General features: G+C 62.1%; 5 protein-coding genes across 5 annotated transcripts; 3 read left to right on the forward strand and 2 right to left on the reverse strand.

Annotated features, from left to right (window-relative positions):
• Nucleotides 1-839: 839 nt before the first annotated feature.
• On the forward strand, nucleotides 840-2,310 carry RHTO_03101 (uncharacterized protein; the record flags this gene model as incomplete). Its single annotated transcript, XM_016416773.1, has 6 exons — nucleotides 840-946; nucleotides 1,152-1,422; nucleotides 1,483-1,539; nucleotides 1,671-1,691; nucleotides 2,049-2,068; nucleotides 2,166-2,310. 6 exons carry the CDS (start codon nucleotides 840-842, stop codon nucleotides 2,308-2,310), a joined length of 621 nt encoding a protein of 206 aa, XP_016276492.1.
• A 623-nt stretch (nucleotides 2,311-2,933) lies between these two features.
• RHTO_03102 (uncharacterized protein) lies at nucleotides 2,934-8,443 on the forward strand (the record flags this gene model as incomplete). Its single annotated transcript, XM_016416774.1, has 7 exons — nucleotides 2,934-3,060; nucleotides 3,141-3,523; nucleotides 3,649-5,487; nucleotides 5,557-6,666; nucleotides 6,722-7,205; nucleotides 7,284-8,325; nucleotides 8,392-8,443. The coding sequence occupies 7 exons, from the start codon at nucleotides 2,934-2,936 to the stop codon at nucleotides 8,441-8,443; spliced, it is 5,037 nt and encodes a 1,678-aa protein (XP_016276493.1).
• Nucleotides 8,444-9,063: 620 nt separating this feature from the next.
• On the forward strand, nucleotides 9,064-10,369 carry RHTO_03103 (uncharacterized protein; the record flags this gene model as incomplete). The annotated part of the gene is made up of 4 exons (XM_016416775.1): nucleotides 9,064-9,272; nucleotides 9,338-9,461; nucleotides 9,526-9,766; nucleotides 9,825-10,369. The coding sequence occupies 4 exons, from the start codon at nucleotides 9,064-9,066 to the stop codon at nucleotides 10,367-10,369; spliced, it is 1,119 nt and encodes a 372-aa protein (XP_016276494.1).
• Nucleotides 10,370-12,018: 1,649 nt separating this feature from the next.
• RHTO_03104 (glutathione-disulfide reductase) lies at nucleotides 12,019-13,945 on the reverse strand (the record flags this gene model as incomplete). Its single annotated transcript, XM_016416776.1, has 7 exons — nucleotides 12,019-12,092; nucleotides 12,219-12,441; nucleotides 12,498-13,012; nucleotides 13,066-13,374; nucleotides 13,441-13,568; nucleotides 13,663-13,760; nucleotides 13,820-13,945. The coding sequence occupies 7 exons, from the start codon at nucleotides 13,943-13,945 to the stop codon at nucleotides 12,019-12,021; spliced, it is 1,473 nt and encodes a 490-aa protein (XP_016276495.1).
• Nucleotides 13,946-14,579: 634 nt separating this feature from the next.
• On the reverse strand, nucleotides 14,580-17,013 carry RHTO_03105 (methylenetetrahydrofolate reductase (NADPH); the record flags this gene model as incomplete). The annotated part of the gene is made up of 9 exons (XM_016416777.1): nucleotides 14,580-14,795; nucleotides 14,859-15,383; nucleotides 15,439-15,645; nucleotides 15,703-15,891; nucleotides 15,948-16,072; nucleotides 16,132-16,281; nucleotides 16,338-16,454; nucleotides 16,516-16,786; nucleotides 16,915-17,013. 9 exons carry the CDS (start codon nucleotides 17,011-17,013, stop codon nucleotides 14,580-14,582), a joined length of 1,899 nt encoding a protein of 632 aa, XP_016276496.1.
• Between the last annotated feature and the right edge of the window lie 312 nt (nucleotides 17,014-17,325).

A 17,325-nucleotide genomic window follows, 5' to 3' on the forward strand; every position in this document is an offset into this window, starting at 1 on the left:
CTCTCGTCGAAATCCGCAACTTTGGGTTTCGCTGGAGCGACTGGCGAAGTCGTTGAGGTGGGGAGTCCTGCGAAAGCCGACGCCCTTGCTTTAATGCGCTCCGGCGGTGAGCTCGTGTCCGTAGCGGCGGAACTTGGGCGGTTTGAGGAGGGTTTCGGAGGGAGCGGAGGTTGAGAAGGACGAAAGGAAGGCGAGGGTCGGCGACGAGGGTGCCGAGGCGTGCGTGGGTATGGGTTTGTTAGGCGAATGGCTCTAGCGCGTCGCAAAGAGGAGGAAAACGGATCAGTACAACGCTTTCACTAGAGAGCGGCGTAGGACGGGGGTCAAGCGAGGAGAGCAACAACATCGTGCGCACCCGAGACTGATAGGTGAGAGAGTGCCACAGCTTGCCAAGCACAAGCGAAGCAAGTCAAGGGAAAGCGCCATGGGAGACGCGACGAGCTCGAGCACCTTGAGACTCATATGGTCGGAAAAGTCGTGCAGGTTCAGGTTTGACAAGCCCAAGTGGCTCGTGCGCGTTTGTAGCGTGTCGTCGGAGGGTTGACAAGTGCGCACGCGCTCGCTGCGCAGGACAAGCCGAAGAGAGGGATCGGAAGAAGGGAGAAGAGCAAGTTGCGGGTCGATGAGGAGATATCGGTCGAGGCGTTGGGTCTTAACCGTAAGCTTGTTGGCGCGACTTCTCAGGCGTTCTGGCGATGCGCTTCACCGTAGCACGCTTGTCGGAGCAGGAAGGGTCGTGGAGGTGCCTTGCTCGCAAAGCGGAGAAGCTGCCGCACTTGGGGGCGCCGTAGCTCCTGACGCGCCGAAAGTCATCTCTGCCTCCTCGTCAGTGCCCACACATGCCCACACAGACTGCGCGCAAGTTCAGGCCAAGTGTCAGCGACTTGTTGACCTCCTCCTTCACCGCACTGTCTGAGAACGCCAGCGGGATAGGAGCAGGACGCACGTGAGTCTCCAGCCTCCTTCTCCTGGACTCGCGAGGACAGCTGGGTCGCCAGGAGCTGTGGGACGAGCGGTAGGCGGGTCCGAGGTGAGGTTGCGAGTGCGGACGAGGAGAGCAAGCGACGGCGTGCGAGCGGGTGTCGAGGGCGATGGAGACGGTCTGATGGCGGTGGGCAGCAGTCTGAGAGTCCTAACGGGGTGGATCGCAGCAGGGAGACGAGCGAACGCCGTGGTGCGCGGCCAATCTGGGAGCGACGGCCGGGTTGCGATCCCACTTTGGCCGCGAGCCACGGCGACCGGGTGCTATTCTCTCGCTCAACTCGCGCTGTGTGGCCTCGCTTGTTCGTCCAGCTACTTCCACCGCTGCAAATGCCTCGATGCCGCCCCAGCCGCATCGCGCCACGCCGCCGAACACCTCGCCTCCGCCGTCCAAATTTCGACGGTTCTCGCTCATCCCGCAGACGATGCGCAGGGCTAGCAGTGCGTTCAAACCCTTGACTGAGCCTTTATGAGCCTGCTGACCGAGTCTCAAGCCTGCAGAGCTGCTGGATACCCCGCAATAGCGGTACTTCAACCTGTTCGACTCGGCTTGCTGCAGTGAGTCTACCAGAAGTGACGTGTCAGCAGCGTGGGTCGAACGAAGCGGGCTCCCCCTTCGTTCGAGCGGCGGCGTTCGGTTCAGCTCAAAATCGTGCGCCTTCTCTTCGCTGACCAGCTTCAATCTGCAGCAGACGGAGACGAGATTTCAAGTGCGTTCCTCCAGCTTCCCGGTACATCAGTCTGCGCAGCGGGAGTATGAGGGAGGCTTTCGTGTTTGGGCGGCGCCTGCTTTGGCGGACCGAGGACGAGGCGGGCGGCTCGCAGGGTGCGGGTCAAGATGTGGGCGTTGAGAAGGGTTGCGCAGGTGCTCGATAGACTCGACAGAGTCTGTGGAGTACGCCAAGCTTTGTCTCGAGGCAGCAGGACGCGCGGGAGACGAGATGGGAACAAATCGAGGGGGTGGGCCTTCCTGGCTCGCGAGCCAGGAAGGGACAGCACTCGAATTATGGTCATTCTCGCTCGTGACGGGCTGGCTGACCTGCTCGCTTGCGCACACTATGTCTCAGCTGTTCAGCTTGCTTTGCTCGTGCGTTAGAACACCCTCGATGCTATGCCGGGACTTTGCTGACCGTCCTCGTCTTGCGGGTCTTTGCTTTGCTCTGCCGCGACACGACTGCCATCAGGCATGCTATCTTTTCCCGCTTCACGAGTGCTATCCGCCACGACGTGTTCCATCTTGCAGCAGAAGCCCGTTCGCGCCGCTTGCCCTCGACGCTCGCGTCCGCGTATTCCGTCCGCACCGCCTTCGCTTACCTGCGGAGTGACTAGGTCCAGTCAAAAGATTCTAGGCGAGGTGGACTGGTTAGGCGGAAAGTGATCGAACGGGTTGGGCGGGAGACGAGTTACCGAACGTAGAGGTGCGTTCTTCGCTTCCTCGCTGCCTCTGCTTCGGCCGCACTAACCTTTCTGTATTGCAGTAACCCGCAGCTGTATCTGCATACTCGTGGCGAGCGGCGCGAGAGTATCGAGAGCGAGCGAGGCGTCTCTGGCTTGCGGAAAGACGTCCTCGCTGTGGATCGACGGCGACCATCGCTACGGGACTCTGTGTCCACTCCTCTGGGCTTACGTGCATGCAGAGAGACGATCTCGAGAAACGACCCTTGCCTCTCCTACCGCGGACCTTCCGGTGCCTCCGCCTTCTCCTCCTTCGTCTCGCGTGCTGCTCGTGTCCATCGCTTCTGGCTGCTCATCCGCCGTCCGCGTACTCTCGTTTGGTCACTCGGAAAGGTGCGCTACTCCGCGAACCCTTTCCCGCGCGAGCTGTCGACCACTTCTCTCGCCTCATCGCTGACAGCTGTGTGCCTCTCGCAGTCGTTCGGTTCGCCTTCTGAGCCGACTCGCACGCGTCCTTCCTTCCTCTCCGACCACTTCAGCACCCAGCTCGAGGCCTCATGGGCATCCCAGGCTTTTTCGACCTCGCGAGGGCGATGGGAGCGATGGATGAGATGGACTTACCAAGGGACGGTCATGCGCGTGGGAGGGCATTGGCGAAGAAGTGCCTGGAGCACGACATCAAAAGTGAGTGTCATACAGCCGTCACTCGCGGGCATGACTATCCATACCTCTCTCCTCCCCTCGCTCACCTCCGTTCTTTGCAGTCATCTTCGTCGACGTCTCGTCCATCACCGGGAACGTCTTCATTCGAACAGTTCGCGACTACAAGCCGACGGACTTTCGAGGTTTCGCTCACATTCAGACGCTCATCGACGTCCGCTCAGCCGCCGAACTTCACAGCATCCTTCTCCCAATCCGGCAATCACTTCCCAACACGCAGATCATCCTCGACTTTGACCATCCGCAATGGAGACCCCAGGTAAAGGAGGAGGAGGCGAAGAAGCGGGAAAACGAGCGGCTCGAGCTCGTTCTCGCCGCCGTTCTCGACCACGCTGCTCGCATTCGCGCAGGCGGCAAGAAGCATCAATCCCGTGCTCAGCGCCACCTAGAGCGAGCCGGTCTCGCCCCGCCAGCAGGCGACGGCTTTGTCGAGATGGAGCTTCTGCCTGCCATTCGTGGCTTCCGCCGCCCAACCGCGGAGTCACTGGCATCATTAATGCGCCTCAGCCTTAGCGAGATGGCCAAGCGTGAGCTGACTTGTTGCACATGCAGGCGACTTCTGCCGCATCATGGCTCGTCAAGAACGCCATCCTCACGACTGCACCCGCCGATGCCGACGGCTTGATCGCGCGCGCGGCGAGGGTAGTCACCTCGACTCCCTTGCGCGCATGCCTCCCTTCCTCCGGCGACACTCCTCCCACTCCGCTTGTCGGCCTCGTCGCTCCGCCAGACCAGCTCTCCTACCTTTCGTCCCTCTCCGCTTTCGGCTCGAACATCCTCGTCATCGCGAACGACTCTGATCTCGCCGCCAACACCGGCTCTCTTGCGGCGCAGTACTTCGCGCGCGTCCAGCCGGTCAAGATGAAGACGCTCTTGGGGTGGATCGACAAGCGTGTCCTCGAGTGCGGACTCGGCATTGACGGCGACGGCGTCGGACTCGCGAACCGCGCCATGGCAATGGGACAGGATTTCGTGGAAGGACGAGGCGTTCACGGACTCGGGCCCGCCAAAATCGTCGCCGCGGGAGCACCGACGCGCGACTTCCTCGATACCGACTGGATCGGCCTGGAGGATGTGGGCATCGACATCGTCGAGGGAGAGTGGGCGCTCCTGCGCCCGAGTGTCGAGGCGGCTGCCAAGGCTATCGTGCCGGAAGACCCTTGGACGCCCGCGCTGCGTGCCTTTCGCGGCGACGACGTCGAGCTGTTCGACAAGTTCGTCCTCGCCGAGTCGATCTGGCGCGAGCTTGTGGTCGCTCATCAAGCAGCCGATACTCCGCCTCAGACGCCCTCGAGGTCGTCCGCTGGCGCCGACAAAGCTCCTGTGCCTCCGCTCAAGTCGCGGCGACCCGCGCAAGTCGCTTCCCCTTCGACAAGCTTGACGGCCAAGCCGACGCTGCACAACCTGCGGCCGCCTCCCGGCACCGAGTTCGCCGTTGCACGCCGACCTCGACAGCGTCTCGAAGCTTCAGCAACTCCTCGGCCCGCACTCGCAGACAAGGGCACTGCCATCAACCCGCCTATCCCTACGCCTTTGGTTACCGGTCAAGCTCGCCGTCGGCAGGCGAAGGCGGCAGCGAAGCGCTCGACGATGGTCCAGGTTCGCCCTCGAGGTCACGTCGAGCCGACCTGGAACCAGCTGAGCAGGCTCATTCCTGACCCCGCCTCGGTGTCCGCGACGCTCTCGGCGACGTCCATGCTCCCGTCGACCCCTGCGACAGCGTGGACTTCGCTCACCGCCTCTCATACCGCATCCTCACCTGCCGCCTCTACTTCGACCTCCACCACACCATCCTCGACAGCTGGCTCATCCTCCCCGGCGAACCAGAAGAGGCGAGGCCCGAAGGCACCCACGCTGGCCGACCTCCGCAAGGAGGCGAAGGCGAAGCGGAAGGCGGAACCTCAGGAGGAAGACCAGCATGATGGCGGCGGACCTGCGGCAGTGCAGAAGGAGCCGAAGAAGCTGATGGCGCTGCGCAAGACTATCCCGATCCGGAGTCGTGACCTCAACCTGCGCCTCTCGTCCACCTCGCCCTCCGTTTTCCGCCTCCTCCAGCTCATCCACGGCATCTTCAACTCGTTCGTCCCCCTCCTCGTCCTCGTCCTCACGAACGAGATCCAGACACTCCGCGCGCGCCACTTCCCCCTCTCACCCGCCTTCCTCCGGTTCGCTTCGGATCCTGCGGAAGCGTCGAAGGCCGTCGTCCGCGCGATCAAGCTCATGCTGGACCTCGCAACGGGCGAGAAGGGAGGAAATTCAGCGGAGGCAAGTGTATGGGTGCTGATGGCGGACGAGCTCGGGCTGGCCCCGGCGAGCGAGACGCAGCGGTCGTGGGAGGAGGAGTGGCGTGATGTAGGTGCGGGGGTTCAAGGACAGCTACTGAAGCGCTCTGTGCGTCACATCCTCCTCCTCCTCGAGTCCTGCCCCTTTCGCATGCTCACTCGTTTGGCTCTCCCGCAGATCCCGCTGGGAGACTACCTCGCCATTCAGCGGACTCAGGACATCTTCCAGCTCCCGACCCTCCTCGCCCGATTCCTGCGCCACCCAGCCGCCCTCGCCATCCTCGAGGATATCGTCACGAAATACAGCACGTCGCTTTTCAATATACGCCGCACCCGCTTCGGCAAGTTCATCAAGACGCTTGGCGAGGCGTTCCTCACGGCGCCCTGGGCGGCGGCAACTCAGCTGTATTCGTACGCGCACCAGCTCCGCCTCTCGCTGGTTTACCTCTATGGACCTCCCGCCGAGCTGCCTGAGCTGTCGGTTCCGGGAGGACACCCGGCTCTCCCGCCTTTGCTCCCAATCCCCTCCTTCCCCTTCATCGCCGCTCCCGACGTGTCGGTCCTCGAGAACCTCTCGGCGGCAGCCGTGTCATCACCACCGCTCTACAACGCCATTACATCCCTTCTTCCGACAATCCTCGGCCACTCGACCGCGCACACCCCGCTCGCGCCCACAGCCGTCCTCGCCGCCATCAGCGTCCTCAAGCCGCGCCTCTCCCAACTGTGCGCGGCCGCCGAACCCCCCATCCTGCTCGAAGACATCGCCTTCCTCCTCGTCTGCCTTGACCGACTACTGTCACACCTCCTCACGCTCGTTGCGCTCTCCGAAGTAGCCGCCGATGAACTCGAAGCCGACCAGCCGAAGACAGGTCGCTCGTCTGGCACGGGCTCAGCTTGGCGCGACGGCCGTCACTCACGTCTCATCGGCGCGTCATCCATCGAGGCGAGCGGAGGATACGCCTCAAGCCGTTGGAGCGGTGATGAGCGCGACCAGCGAGCTCAGGCGCGTCTCGAGGCGGTAATGGATGCGGCGAGCTGGAGGAGGAAGACTGGGGGAGGGAACGGCGCGCAGGATGTCGAGGAAGACGAAGAGCAAGGCGGCTCTCGGTTGGCGCAGGTCCTACCTAACGCAGCAGGCTCAATCAAGCGCGTTGCATCCGGCGGCGGGGCAGAGCTGGTCTCCGGCGTCTCGTTACTGGCCGCTCTCGAACAAGTCGTGGAACGCCTGTCCGTTCCGCCTGCTTCTCCCGCCGCACTCGCGCTCACGAGCAATGGTGCGACACGCGCGGTGCGTTCTGCATCGCCTCTCCCGCCCATGCTCCACTGATGGTGTTGTCGCGCAGTCGTTCCTGCCGATTCACGTCCCAGCGTCTGTCGCCGACATCTGCGGCCTCATCTTCCTCTTCGTGACCCAGAGCGACTTCCGCCCGGCGGACATCGCTCGGGCTGCAGCAACAGCCGTCGATACAACACGACCTATTCTCCTCTCGCAAACGAACCTCGACAAGTCTACCGCCCTTGCACGCCGTTTTGACACCGCCTCTGCACTTCTCGCTTCTCACGTCACCTCTCCCGTCGACGTTGGGGCAGGATCAGACGCTTGGCGAACCGCCCAGGCCATGCGTGCGTTGTGGGGCAAGTCCTCGTCTGCCGCAAAGATCCACCAACTTGCATCGGCGGACCAGCTCGAAGCGTTCGCTCTCGTCTTCGGCAACGCCCGTCTCGGCCACCTGCCACACGGCGCTCTTTCGTTCTCCCCGACACGCCTTCATGTCAAAGTATTGCGAGTCGATCTGGCACCGGCTCATCTCGTGCGAACCGTCCTCGGTGCGTTTGCAATTTCACCCCGAAGCTGGTTGGCGGAGACTGTTCCGGACCTGCTGACCACGTCGCAACTCGCAGCAGCCGCAGGTCCGCCCGATACGCTCCCGCAGCCCTCAGCCAGCAACGTGCCCGACACCGCATCTTCGCACCCCTCGCAACTACCCTCGCTATCCGTCTCAGACATCCTCCGCCTGGCCGGCAAGACTGAGCACGTCGACAAACTCTACGCTGGCCTGTCGCTTCCGCCTGCGCGTGTACCAGCCGACGCCGACGCATCCTCGAGCTCGACCTGGTTCGACGACAATGGCGACTTGCTCAGCACAAGAATCGGCCGCAGACGCCTGACCTACCCGCCCTTCATCCCTGAGCCACCCATCCCCTCACTCCCGACTCTCCCGCTTCTGCACTCCAAGTCTCCGCTCCTTCCGACTATCCGGCAGAGACTTGGCCTGAACGCGGACGGGACAGGCGAGCTTGCCGAAGGCATCGTCTTCCTCTTCATCGACCTCGGGCTGAAGAACCCCGTCTCGATGTGGTTTGAGCGATCTGGCAGTCCGTCCGAGACGCGGGCGATACTTCTGCGCGACGCGATCTTCCTCGAATCGCAGCGCCGCGATGCTCGGGATGGACGCCAACGCTCATCCTTTGATCTCAAACGTCGCCGGGACCAGCTGCATGCTCAGGCAGCTCAGCAGCTTGTTGCGGCAGCCGGCCTCGGACCAGGACACGTCGAGGTGTCTCCTCCCGCATTGTCAACGACTCGAGCCTCTTCGTCGGATTCCGACTCTTCGTCGGCTCCTCGCGCCTCATCCTCGGCCTCCGCCAGCTCGTCCTCGGCCTCCGCTAGCTCGTCCTCGGCATGCGTCGACTCGCCCTCGACTGCCATCGACTCGTCCTCGACTCATGCGGAATCTGGCTTGACTGTGGTCGTTGCCATAGGCGCAGGAGCTATCGAAAGCTCGTCAGGACAGCGCGGACCGCGGGCAGCAGGCCCCGTCGCATGCAAGTTCGTCGAGCAGGTCTCAGCTCGCGACGATCTTGACGTGCTTGCATTCGCCGTCGATGAGGCGTATACATCCTCGCGCTGTGTCTGCCTTGACTGCCGCTCAAAGGACGACCGCCCGTGAGTACCCTCTCTTCCTCGGCAAAGTAGAGTCGCTGACAATCGTATGCTTGCGGGCTTGTCAAGTTCGAGTGGGCTACCGGAAACCTCGTCGGCAAGCCCTTCCAGCGCATCGTGATCTGCACCCTCTGTGGACGCATCATGAACCGCGACGAGGCGGGCGCGCAGAACATCGGCTTGAACGCCCTCAGCCTCCTCAAGTCTGGCACGACAACCTTCACCCCCGCCTTTCGCCAGCGCTTTGGCTTCCCATGGCGCGCGCACACCAAGAAGGCGGCTGGGCGGAAGCCGGGCAAGGGTCAGGCTGAGAAGAAGGTGGGGAGGGGGGAAGGAGGAAGGGATGTGGAGGACGATAGTCGCCCGATGAAGCGGCAGCGCAGGGTGTGAATGGATGGTAGTGACCTCGCTCCCTGACATCGAGAGTTGAGAAGGCGAGGATAGCCCGGGCAGCAGTACTCCCGCCTCCAGCCTACCCTCCCTAACTCAGCGCAGCGAGCCCCCGCATCGTCCGACGCTTCTCACTCTCCCATTCCCGCCGGCGAGCTGTCGAAGGTGCACCGTCACTCGCTCGCGGAAAATCGGCTGAGTGGCCGACAATCAAGTAGACAGTAAATGAGTCATGACAATGTTCAGGCGGACTCATCCCGAGCCGTTGCCGTCGAGCTGGTCCTCATCACTCGCCGACCGCACAAGCTCAGGTCGACATTACTTCACGCTCTGCCTCTTTCCAGCTACACAATGGCCAAGTCTGCCGCTGCCAAGGGCAAACAGAAGGCTGCGGCGCGCCTGCCCTCGCCCGCGCCGTCTGCCAGCTCAGAATCGCCCTCGAGCGCTTCCGGCGAGGAAGACGCTTCGTCCTCGTCGTCCGAGTCCGGCAGGGACAGTTCAGCATCGCCAGAGCCCGTGAAGAAGAATATTGTGCGGCCTGTAGCGAACGCGGCCATCCGGTACGTCTCGTTCGCTTCCCTCACCTCGACGAACCTTGCTGACCCGGTCCTCTGCGCGTCTCCAGGAAGTACAGCCCGCCCGAGGGGTTCAAGGCGCTCAAGGCGATTTCTAGCAAGAGCGCTCTCGACTGGGACGACGTCAAGGAGGACGAGGAGCTCGAGCTGTTTGCCGTCAGGGTCCCGGCAGGGGTGCGTCCCTCTCGTTCTGCACTTTCGGGGTTACAAGCGAGCTGACAACGCTCTCGTGGTGCAGCTGAAGGCGAAGCACCTCGAGGGAATCGAGATCACACTGCCAGCAGGCTCCCTCGCCGACCCCGTCCAACCCGTCGCGCACTTCTCGCACAAGAAGTCGGAGTACGAGGTCCGGCTGTCCGGCGCATCGAGCGGCAAGCGACGGCGGGACGATGACGAAGCGGGCGTTGCGGCGACGAGCGAGTTGCACTCGTTGATCCCGCTCCTGCCGCGAAAGTCGCACGGGAACAAGCTGTACCAGGGTGAGTCCGCACACATCCGAGACATCGTTCCCTCTCGCTTACCGGTCGTCCCTGCCAGCCCCTCGCCCCATCTCCCGCACCCTGACCATCACCCGCGCCCTCCCGACCTCTGTCAAGTCCTCCGCCGCGTCCCTCTCCGAACTCAACGACGGCCACTCGACCCTGATCATCTCCCAGCCCTCCTCCGTTCCGGGCGCCATCCTCACAGCCGACGAGCTGCTCGACCCTTCCAAGGCGAAGAAGCGCAAGGAGCAGATCCGCGGAGACGGCGAGCGAGACCAGCCGGACGAGTTGATCAAGTACCGTGCCGAGGGGTGCTTGCCTGGCACGAGTGGGCGAGAGGGCGGGAAGGGGAGGTACCACAACCCGGTCAAGCTGCCGGAACGGTACCAGCCTCCGGTCGGACTGGGCGTGACGGGCGACATTCAGATGGCGGATGGTGAGGCGGGCGAGGCAGAGGAGGGCGACGCGCCGGCCGCGTCGTCTCCCGAGAAAGAGCAGAAGAAGCGGGAAAAGGCGGAGAAGAAGGCTCGAAAGGAGGCGAAGCGGGCGAAGGAGGGCGAGGGGTCGCCGAAGAAGAAGAAGGTCAAGGTCGAGGCGTGAGATGCGGGTTCGGAGGGGTGTGCGGCGTCGCTCGCAAGGTGGACGTTTTCTCTCGCTCGGCGTTTCCCAGAGAGAAGCCACGAGAGTTATCAGAGCTGGCTGCGCATGTCGACCTACATCGTGGACTCGGTCAAGTCTGCCGCGGCTCGTGTACGGGGAGACGGCTCAATTACAGAATTTGGATGTCACTGCTCATGTGCTCAGAAGCTGGCGAGAGCGTTGGAAGGGTAGGAAGGGAAGAAGAGGCCGGATCCTGCAGCAACGTCCTGGCACGTCGTCCACATGTTCAGGTTGTCGACGAGGGCCAATTGGTGGTGGTGAAACTTGTCTTTCGTGACTTCGCGCATGCCGCGGAGGCGTTCGCGCCTGTCTTTCAGCTTGCGGTACTTGGCGAGCACCTTGTCGATGCGGACCTCGAGTTTGACCATCTTGACGGCGAGACGGCCTTCCTTCCTTCGGGCGCCGTCGAGTCGACGTTCATGGCGTTGCTTCAACGTCACAAGATTGTCGTGGACGACGTCGAGGAGTTTGGCGAGCTTGACCTTCGGGTCGAGGAGGACGTCGCGCGCCTTCTCAGCGACGACAGCCGTCGTAACGTCGATCTGGGCGGCCTCGTCACCGGTGGACGATGAAAGAGATGATGACGCATTTACCGGAGACGTAGGCGCGGAGAGGAGCGACGTTGCGAAGTGGAATGCTGAGAAGGACAAAAAGTCTCCGAAAGGCTCGGGGGTGAAGGAGGGGCGAGCAGGGTTGGGTTGGTCGAAGGTGTTCTCCATGATCAAAGACTGTTTCTGCGAATGAGGGAACAAGTCAGGAGAAGGGATGAAGATGGCAAAGTGGAAGAGTGAGCATGCGTACGACCGTCCGTCCTTTGCAAGGTGCAGTCGAGGATGCCCTAGGCGTTGCCAGGCCTGGCTCGAGAGGGTACTGTGACGGTATGAAGGGGAGAACAAGATGTTCTCCTGGCGAAAGATCGAACCAGGTGCAATCTTCTGCAGCAAGTAGAGGGAGGAGTCCAGGACGACAAAATCTGGCGCGAAGCCGCTTTTCTACTCTGCAGCGCAGTTAGAGCGGCAGCGCAACCAGACTGCAGGCTTTCTAAAAGTTTACTGGAAGAGGCAAATGTAAGGGAGGCAGCTGACAGCCGGGAGGGTGTGCCTGGAAGCACCCACTTTGCCACCGTGTACGTCGCAGACTTACCTGCACTGTCTTTGAGGAGCTGTCAGCAAGCCAGCGAGAGGCAGAGTCCAAAGGAAGACGTCGAGGGAGCGAGGCGAGAGGGGACGACGTCCGCACAGGCTGGCGCTCGTGTCGAGCTTCGAGGCGAGGGCGTCGCGCGGCACCAGGCATACGTAGCAGAGCAAAGGCGAGACGGTTGGAGCAGGCGAAGCTGAAGCGAGAGGCGAAGCGGCGGAAGGGCGAAGCGGCGGAAGGGCGAAGGGTCGTTCTCCTTCTTCACCCTGACGAGCTGCTCGACGTGCTCAGGGCGTCGCCATCCGTCAAGAGACGTGTAAAGGCATTGCATACGATGTAGGATACTGCGCGGAACCGCGTGAAACGGCGCAGGAAGTTGCAGGCCGGTAGACGCCTCCTCGAAGTCGCTCGACGACGCCAACTCGTTTCGGGCCGTTTCTCGGTACGGCCGTCTAGCGCATTGTAACCAGCTCCTCCGCGCTGCAGGGATGGATCGGCACGCAAGAGTCGAAATCCTTCTTGGTCGCTGCATCGAAAACGAGCGAGAACGGTTCGTCAGCGATTTCCGCCGACCGACCGCGGGAGAACGACCACCGGGATCCCCACGTGAGGACAGAGTACTGCGCTGTAACAGAGAGGAAAGCCAACGCACCTCCCATAGTGACAGCAAGAGCAAAGCCCTGGAGCATCTCGTCGCTGCCCTGGCCGATAATGTGGAGTCCGACGACCTTCTCCTCCTTGCCGGCGCAGATGAGCTTCATGGCGGTCGGCTCCTTGTGCTCGGGGTCCATCATCGAGAAGTAGAGAGCGGTGAAGGTCGACTTGTAGATCTTTATGTTCTCGTCGCCGAACTTTTCGCGCGCCTCCGGCTCGGTCTGCGTGCGCAGACTCGTCAGCAGGCGTGAAATACAGGCAATGCAGTTGAACGCACAAGGCCGACAGTGCCGATGGTCGGGTGCGAGAAGACGACGGTCGGGATGTTCTCGTAGCTGAGCTTGTCGTTCTTGACGCCGCCGTAGAGCCTGTTCGAGAGGCGCCTGCCCGCAGCAATAGCGACGGGTGTGAGGAGAGCCTTGCCGCCGACGTCGCCGATGGCAAAGACGTTGTCGACGTTGGTCGTCTGGTACTCGTCGACCGGGATGTCGCCGTTCTTCTCGAGCTTGAGGCCGATCTTCTCGGCGCCGATGTTGTCGGTGAGCGAGTGACGGCCGATAGCCCAGAGAAGAACGTCGGCGCCGATCTCCTCGCCCTTGTCGGTGTGGATGACCTTTGGGAAGGGCTTGTAGAGGTCGGGCTTCTCGACATCGGTCGTGACCTTGGTGACGTGCGAGTTCGTGTGAATGTGGATGCCGGTCTTGATCATGTGCTGCTGAAGCGTCTCCTGAAGCATCGGGTCGAACGCCTTGAGGACGTGGTCGCGGCGGATGACGAGGTGAGTCTCGACGCCTGTGATGCCAAAGTCAGCGTTTCTCCGCATGAAGTGACTGAGGATAACCCACCGAGAGTGTGGAAGATGCCCGCAAGCTCGACGGCGATGTAGCCGGCGCCGACGACAACTGCGCGCTTCGGGAGCTCTTCGAGGTAGAAGAAGCCGTCCGAGTGGAAGCCGTACTCGTAGCCTGGGATGTCGGTGGGCAGCGTAGGAGTTCCACCGACTGCGATCACGAAGCGGTCGGCCGTGTACTTGCGCTCGACGTCGGATCCGCCGTGGGCCTTCGACTCGGGGTAGGTCGGCAGGACGTTGATCGTCTTCTTGTCGACGAACGCAGCATGGCCGGTGATGTAGTCGACGCCGTCCTTCTCGACGTCTGCAAGCGAAAAGCGAGGAGGAAAGGTGGTCAGCGGGAGTCTTCCTCGAGAACCTCAGAACGCACTCCGCTCGTAGATCCCGTTAAGCCTCTCGATATACGCGTCGCGCTTGCGCTTAATGGTCGGCCAGTCAATCTTCGTGGCGCTCTCGGGCACGGTGAAACCGTAGGCGTTGGCCTGGTGCATCTTCTCGCTGTCGGGTAAAGTTTCGTCAGCGATGACGACGACGACGATGGTCGCGCTCTGCAGGCTCAAAGAGAACCTGTAGAGGCCGTAGAGAAGCTCACGCCAAATCGGCAGCGTGCCACATCACTTTCTTCGGCACGCAACCCACATTCACACACGTCCCACCAAGACGCCACGTTTCCTCGATGATCGCCACGCGCTGCGTGTTGGGGTGAATCAGCGAGGTTTTGGAATGCGTAGAAGCTCAGGGGAACTCACAGCGCCATACTGAGCCGCACGACGAGCTGCACCGAGTCCTCCTGAACCTCCGCCGATAACGATCAAATCGTAGTGGTTCTCGCCGCCGGTTTCCTTGGCCTGCGACCTGAACGGAACGGGTGCCATCCTGATCGAGTTTGTCGAGAAAGAGGCTGAGACTGAGCGCGGAGAGAGGGTCGAGAGGGGGTTGCGGAGAGCGGCGGATGCGAGAGCGCGGGAGGTCGACGAAGGAAGGGCGCGAAGGTCCGGTCTGGCGAGTACGGTGGTAAAAAGAGCTCGGGACGACGAGTCTGGCTGGGCGCGGGACGAGGCGAGCGAGAGGCGGCTAAAGGGAGATGATGAAGGGGATCCGGCGAGGCGTCGGACGGAGGCTGTCGCGAGGGCCAGTTTTGCTTGGGCGGGTAGAGCGCTGGTGTGGTAGCCTAGAACGAGCTACTTGACAGCACTTGAGCGAGTGGAAGAAGAGCGAGGAGCGCTGGCCGAGGGAAAGCGCCGCAAGCGGAGGTGAATCTGTCAGCACAAAGTGTCGCTGAATACCGCGGCGAGGACCGGTAAGAGCTGCTTATGGCACTGCAAGAAGACAAGGATGCGAGCGAGCCAAATCGGAGGCCAACTCCCTAACACGAGGAAGAGTTTCTCGCTCGCAACGAGGAGAACAACGGCACACAGCTTGGATTGCGCAACAGCTTATATAAGGATGAGAGAAAGTCTATGAAGGGCGAGGAGCGCGGCGGAATGGCTGGCGAGCACAACGATGCGCTCACCGTCCCTCCGCCTCTCCTTTCGCCGCACCCTGCGCCTCCTCCGGCCGCTTGAGCGCCAAAAGCCACTTCCACAGCGCATCCTTCTCCTTGTAGTCGTGGTGGACGACCGAGACGAGCCATCGCGAGTCGGCGAGTGAGCGGATGAAGGTGCGGGAGGGCGAGTTGGCCGGGTACAGCAGCGACCATTCGTTCCATAGCGCGAACGCCTCTTCCTGCGGGAGAGAAGCAAGATGAGTCACCGAACTCTGAAGGATCCCTGGAAAGCTTCGACGCACACACCACGCCCGGAAGCTCATCTCCTCAATCAAGGTGGTCGTGACAATCTCCTTCGCGCCAAACACGCCCCACGTCACCGCGTTGACGTCACCCTTGCCCATGTTGCACCTGAATTCGCCCCTGGCGTTCCCAGCAAACCACTTGATGAGCCCGTCGTCGCCCTCTCCGCTCTCCCTCCGCCGCCGCTCATCCTCGTCGCTCTTGCGCTCCAACTCGTCCAGCTCTTCACTCGTCAGGAAAAACTCGACGAACGCCTTCTGGTAGACGTAGCCGCCCTTCGGTCCGAAGCCGTGGACGGAGTCGGCAGAAGGTGCGCCATCAACGGCGGGTTGCGAACCGACGGTCCACCAGTGTCGCTTGTCATTCATCTCGATCAGGTGGGATGAGATCATCTCGGTCTCGGCGCGGAGGGGTTCCTCGGACCACGGATTCGAGGGGAGGGAGCCGCGGAGGTAGGAGGAGAAGACGCGAGAGACGTCGGAAAGGGCGGTGGGCTGTCCCCATTGTCGCATCGCTTCGGCAGGCTGTGCACGAAGCGGATCAGTGACGCTGATGGGGGAAGAGGGGCGATGAGCGCACCGGCAGCTTCAAGCTGACACCGTACCCGTCCATCTCTCCGTACGCAGGACTGCGTGCGTCGCCGAACCGACCGTTCGGAAACTCGTCCCAACTCGCCGGACTGTCCTTGCGCGCGATGTCGGGTCCAGCGACGTTCGCGCCCGTCGAAGGCGCGGGTCGAAGCGAGTTGATGACCTTCGGTAGAGGCGCGCCGTTCGGAGACAGACCCTGCGCAAGGATTCGAGATCAGCTATTGCCCGACAGACTCGCTCAATTTAAGCTTACCTTGCGCAAGCGCGCACTGATCTTGGTCGAGCCGGGCTCGACCCACTGCAACAGCTCGAGGACCCTCGTGACGCTCTTCTCGAGGTTGAGGGTGCAAAGGTGGAAGCCGCGAATGTCGTTCTCGAACAGCTCCCGCATCATCTTGACGGCGAGCTGGACGCCGTATTCCTTGACGGCCGCGTCGTCGTGCTGCGAAGCGAGACGGGTTAGAGCAGTCAAGACGAGGCAGACGAGGGGAAACGCACCTGAATCCGCTGCAAGTCATCAAGGATCTGAGGCGGGATGTGGGTGCCGCAGAGGTTGGTCATGCGGCGGAATGAGAGGTAGTTCTGGATCGGCATGATGCCGGGGATGATCGGAATCGTGATTCCTGCTCAAGTTGAAGTCAGCCACCCGCACACTCCGTCGTGGCGGAGACAGACTCACCGCGCTTCCTGCACGCTCGGTACCACTCCATGAAGACGCCGACGTCGTAGAAGAGCTGGGTGACGACAAAGTCTGCGCCGGCTTGCTGCTTCTCGAAGAGGTACTCGACGTCGGCGAGCTTGTCAGCCGAGTCGGCGTGGCCCTCGGGGTAGCCTGCTCATCGGGAGCGTCAGCATTGCGTACGTTGGGAGAGCGAAGGAGGGACTGACCAGCAACACCGATGCAGAAGTCGTCGCCGTACTCCTTGCGGATATACTTGATCAGGTCCGTCGCGTGCTGGAACTTGTCGCTCGACGCCGTCCAGTACTCTTCGCCTCGAGGAGGGTCTGCAGAGGCAGATTGCGTGAGGAAACTAGCGAACGAGAGGCAAGGGCGAACGAGACGCACCTCCTCGCAAGGCCAGCAAGTTGACAACACCCAGCTCCTTCGCCCGCTTCAGTGTCCGATCCAACACGCCCTCCTCAAGGTTCGTGCACGTCAAATGCAAGCACGTCTCGAGGCCCATACTCTGACTCTCGCCCGCGAGCTGCAAGCTCCGTTCTTGGGTCGACCCGCCTGCGCCCCAGGTTACGTGCATCCAGGCTGGGTTGAGCGCCGACATGCGGTCGATGCGGTCGAGGAGGTTGACGAGTCCTGCATCGGTTTTGGGTGGGAAGACCTGATCGAGGGGGACGAGGCGAGGAGGCGAAGGGCAAGGATAAAGACAAGGGCGATATAGGGAGCGCACGGGTAATCAAAGAAGGTCAGCACAAGCCCAGCAGACTTTCTTCAGGCTGGCCCACGCGCCTCGAAGGTGTAGAACGGCTTGGACGGGTCCGACTGAGCGATGCGATCCACGACCTTTGTCGAGGGGTGGGAGGAGCGCAGCTCAGGTGTGGTAGTCATTCTAGCGTCTGTGAGCCCTTCGGAGCTGTCCCAAGCGAGCTCGAGTCCAGCAGAAGCGAGGTGAGCGGGTGAAGAGGCGGACTTTGGACTCCGCTCCGGCAACGAGCGCGAGCCAGCGAAGCTTTTCTCGCTCTGAACACTCGCAAAGTATTCAGCAAGAGGAACCTCAAAATTACAGGGACAACGGCGAGCGAGAGGGAATCGAGGGATCGTGCAAGAGGGTGGCGGGGAGGGGGCGGCGAGAGTCGAGAGACAGTGCGTCGCTGAGACGACTCTGCGCCGGAGGGAGAGAGGGTACGGACACATACGGAC

Source organism: Rhodotorula toruloides (genome assembly GCF_000320785.1).
Source record: "Rhodotorula toruloides NP11 unplaced genomic scaffold Scaffold2, whole genome shotgun sequence".
NCBI classification, from domain to species: domain Eukaryota; kingdom Fungi; phylum Basidiomycota; class Microbotryomycetes; order Sporidiobolales; family Sporidiobolaceae; genus Rhodotorula; species Rhodotorula toruloides.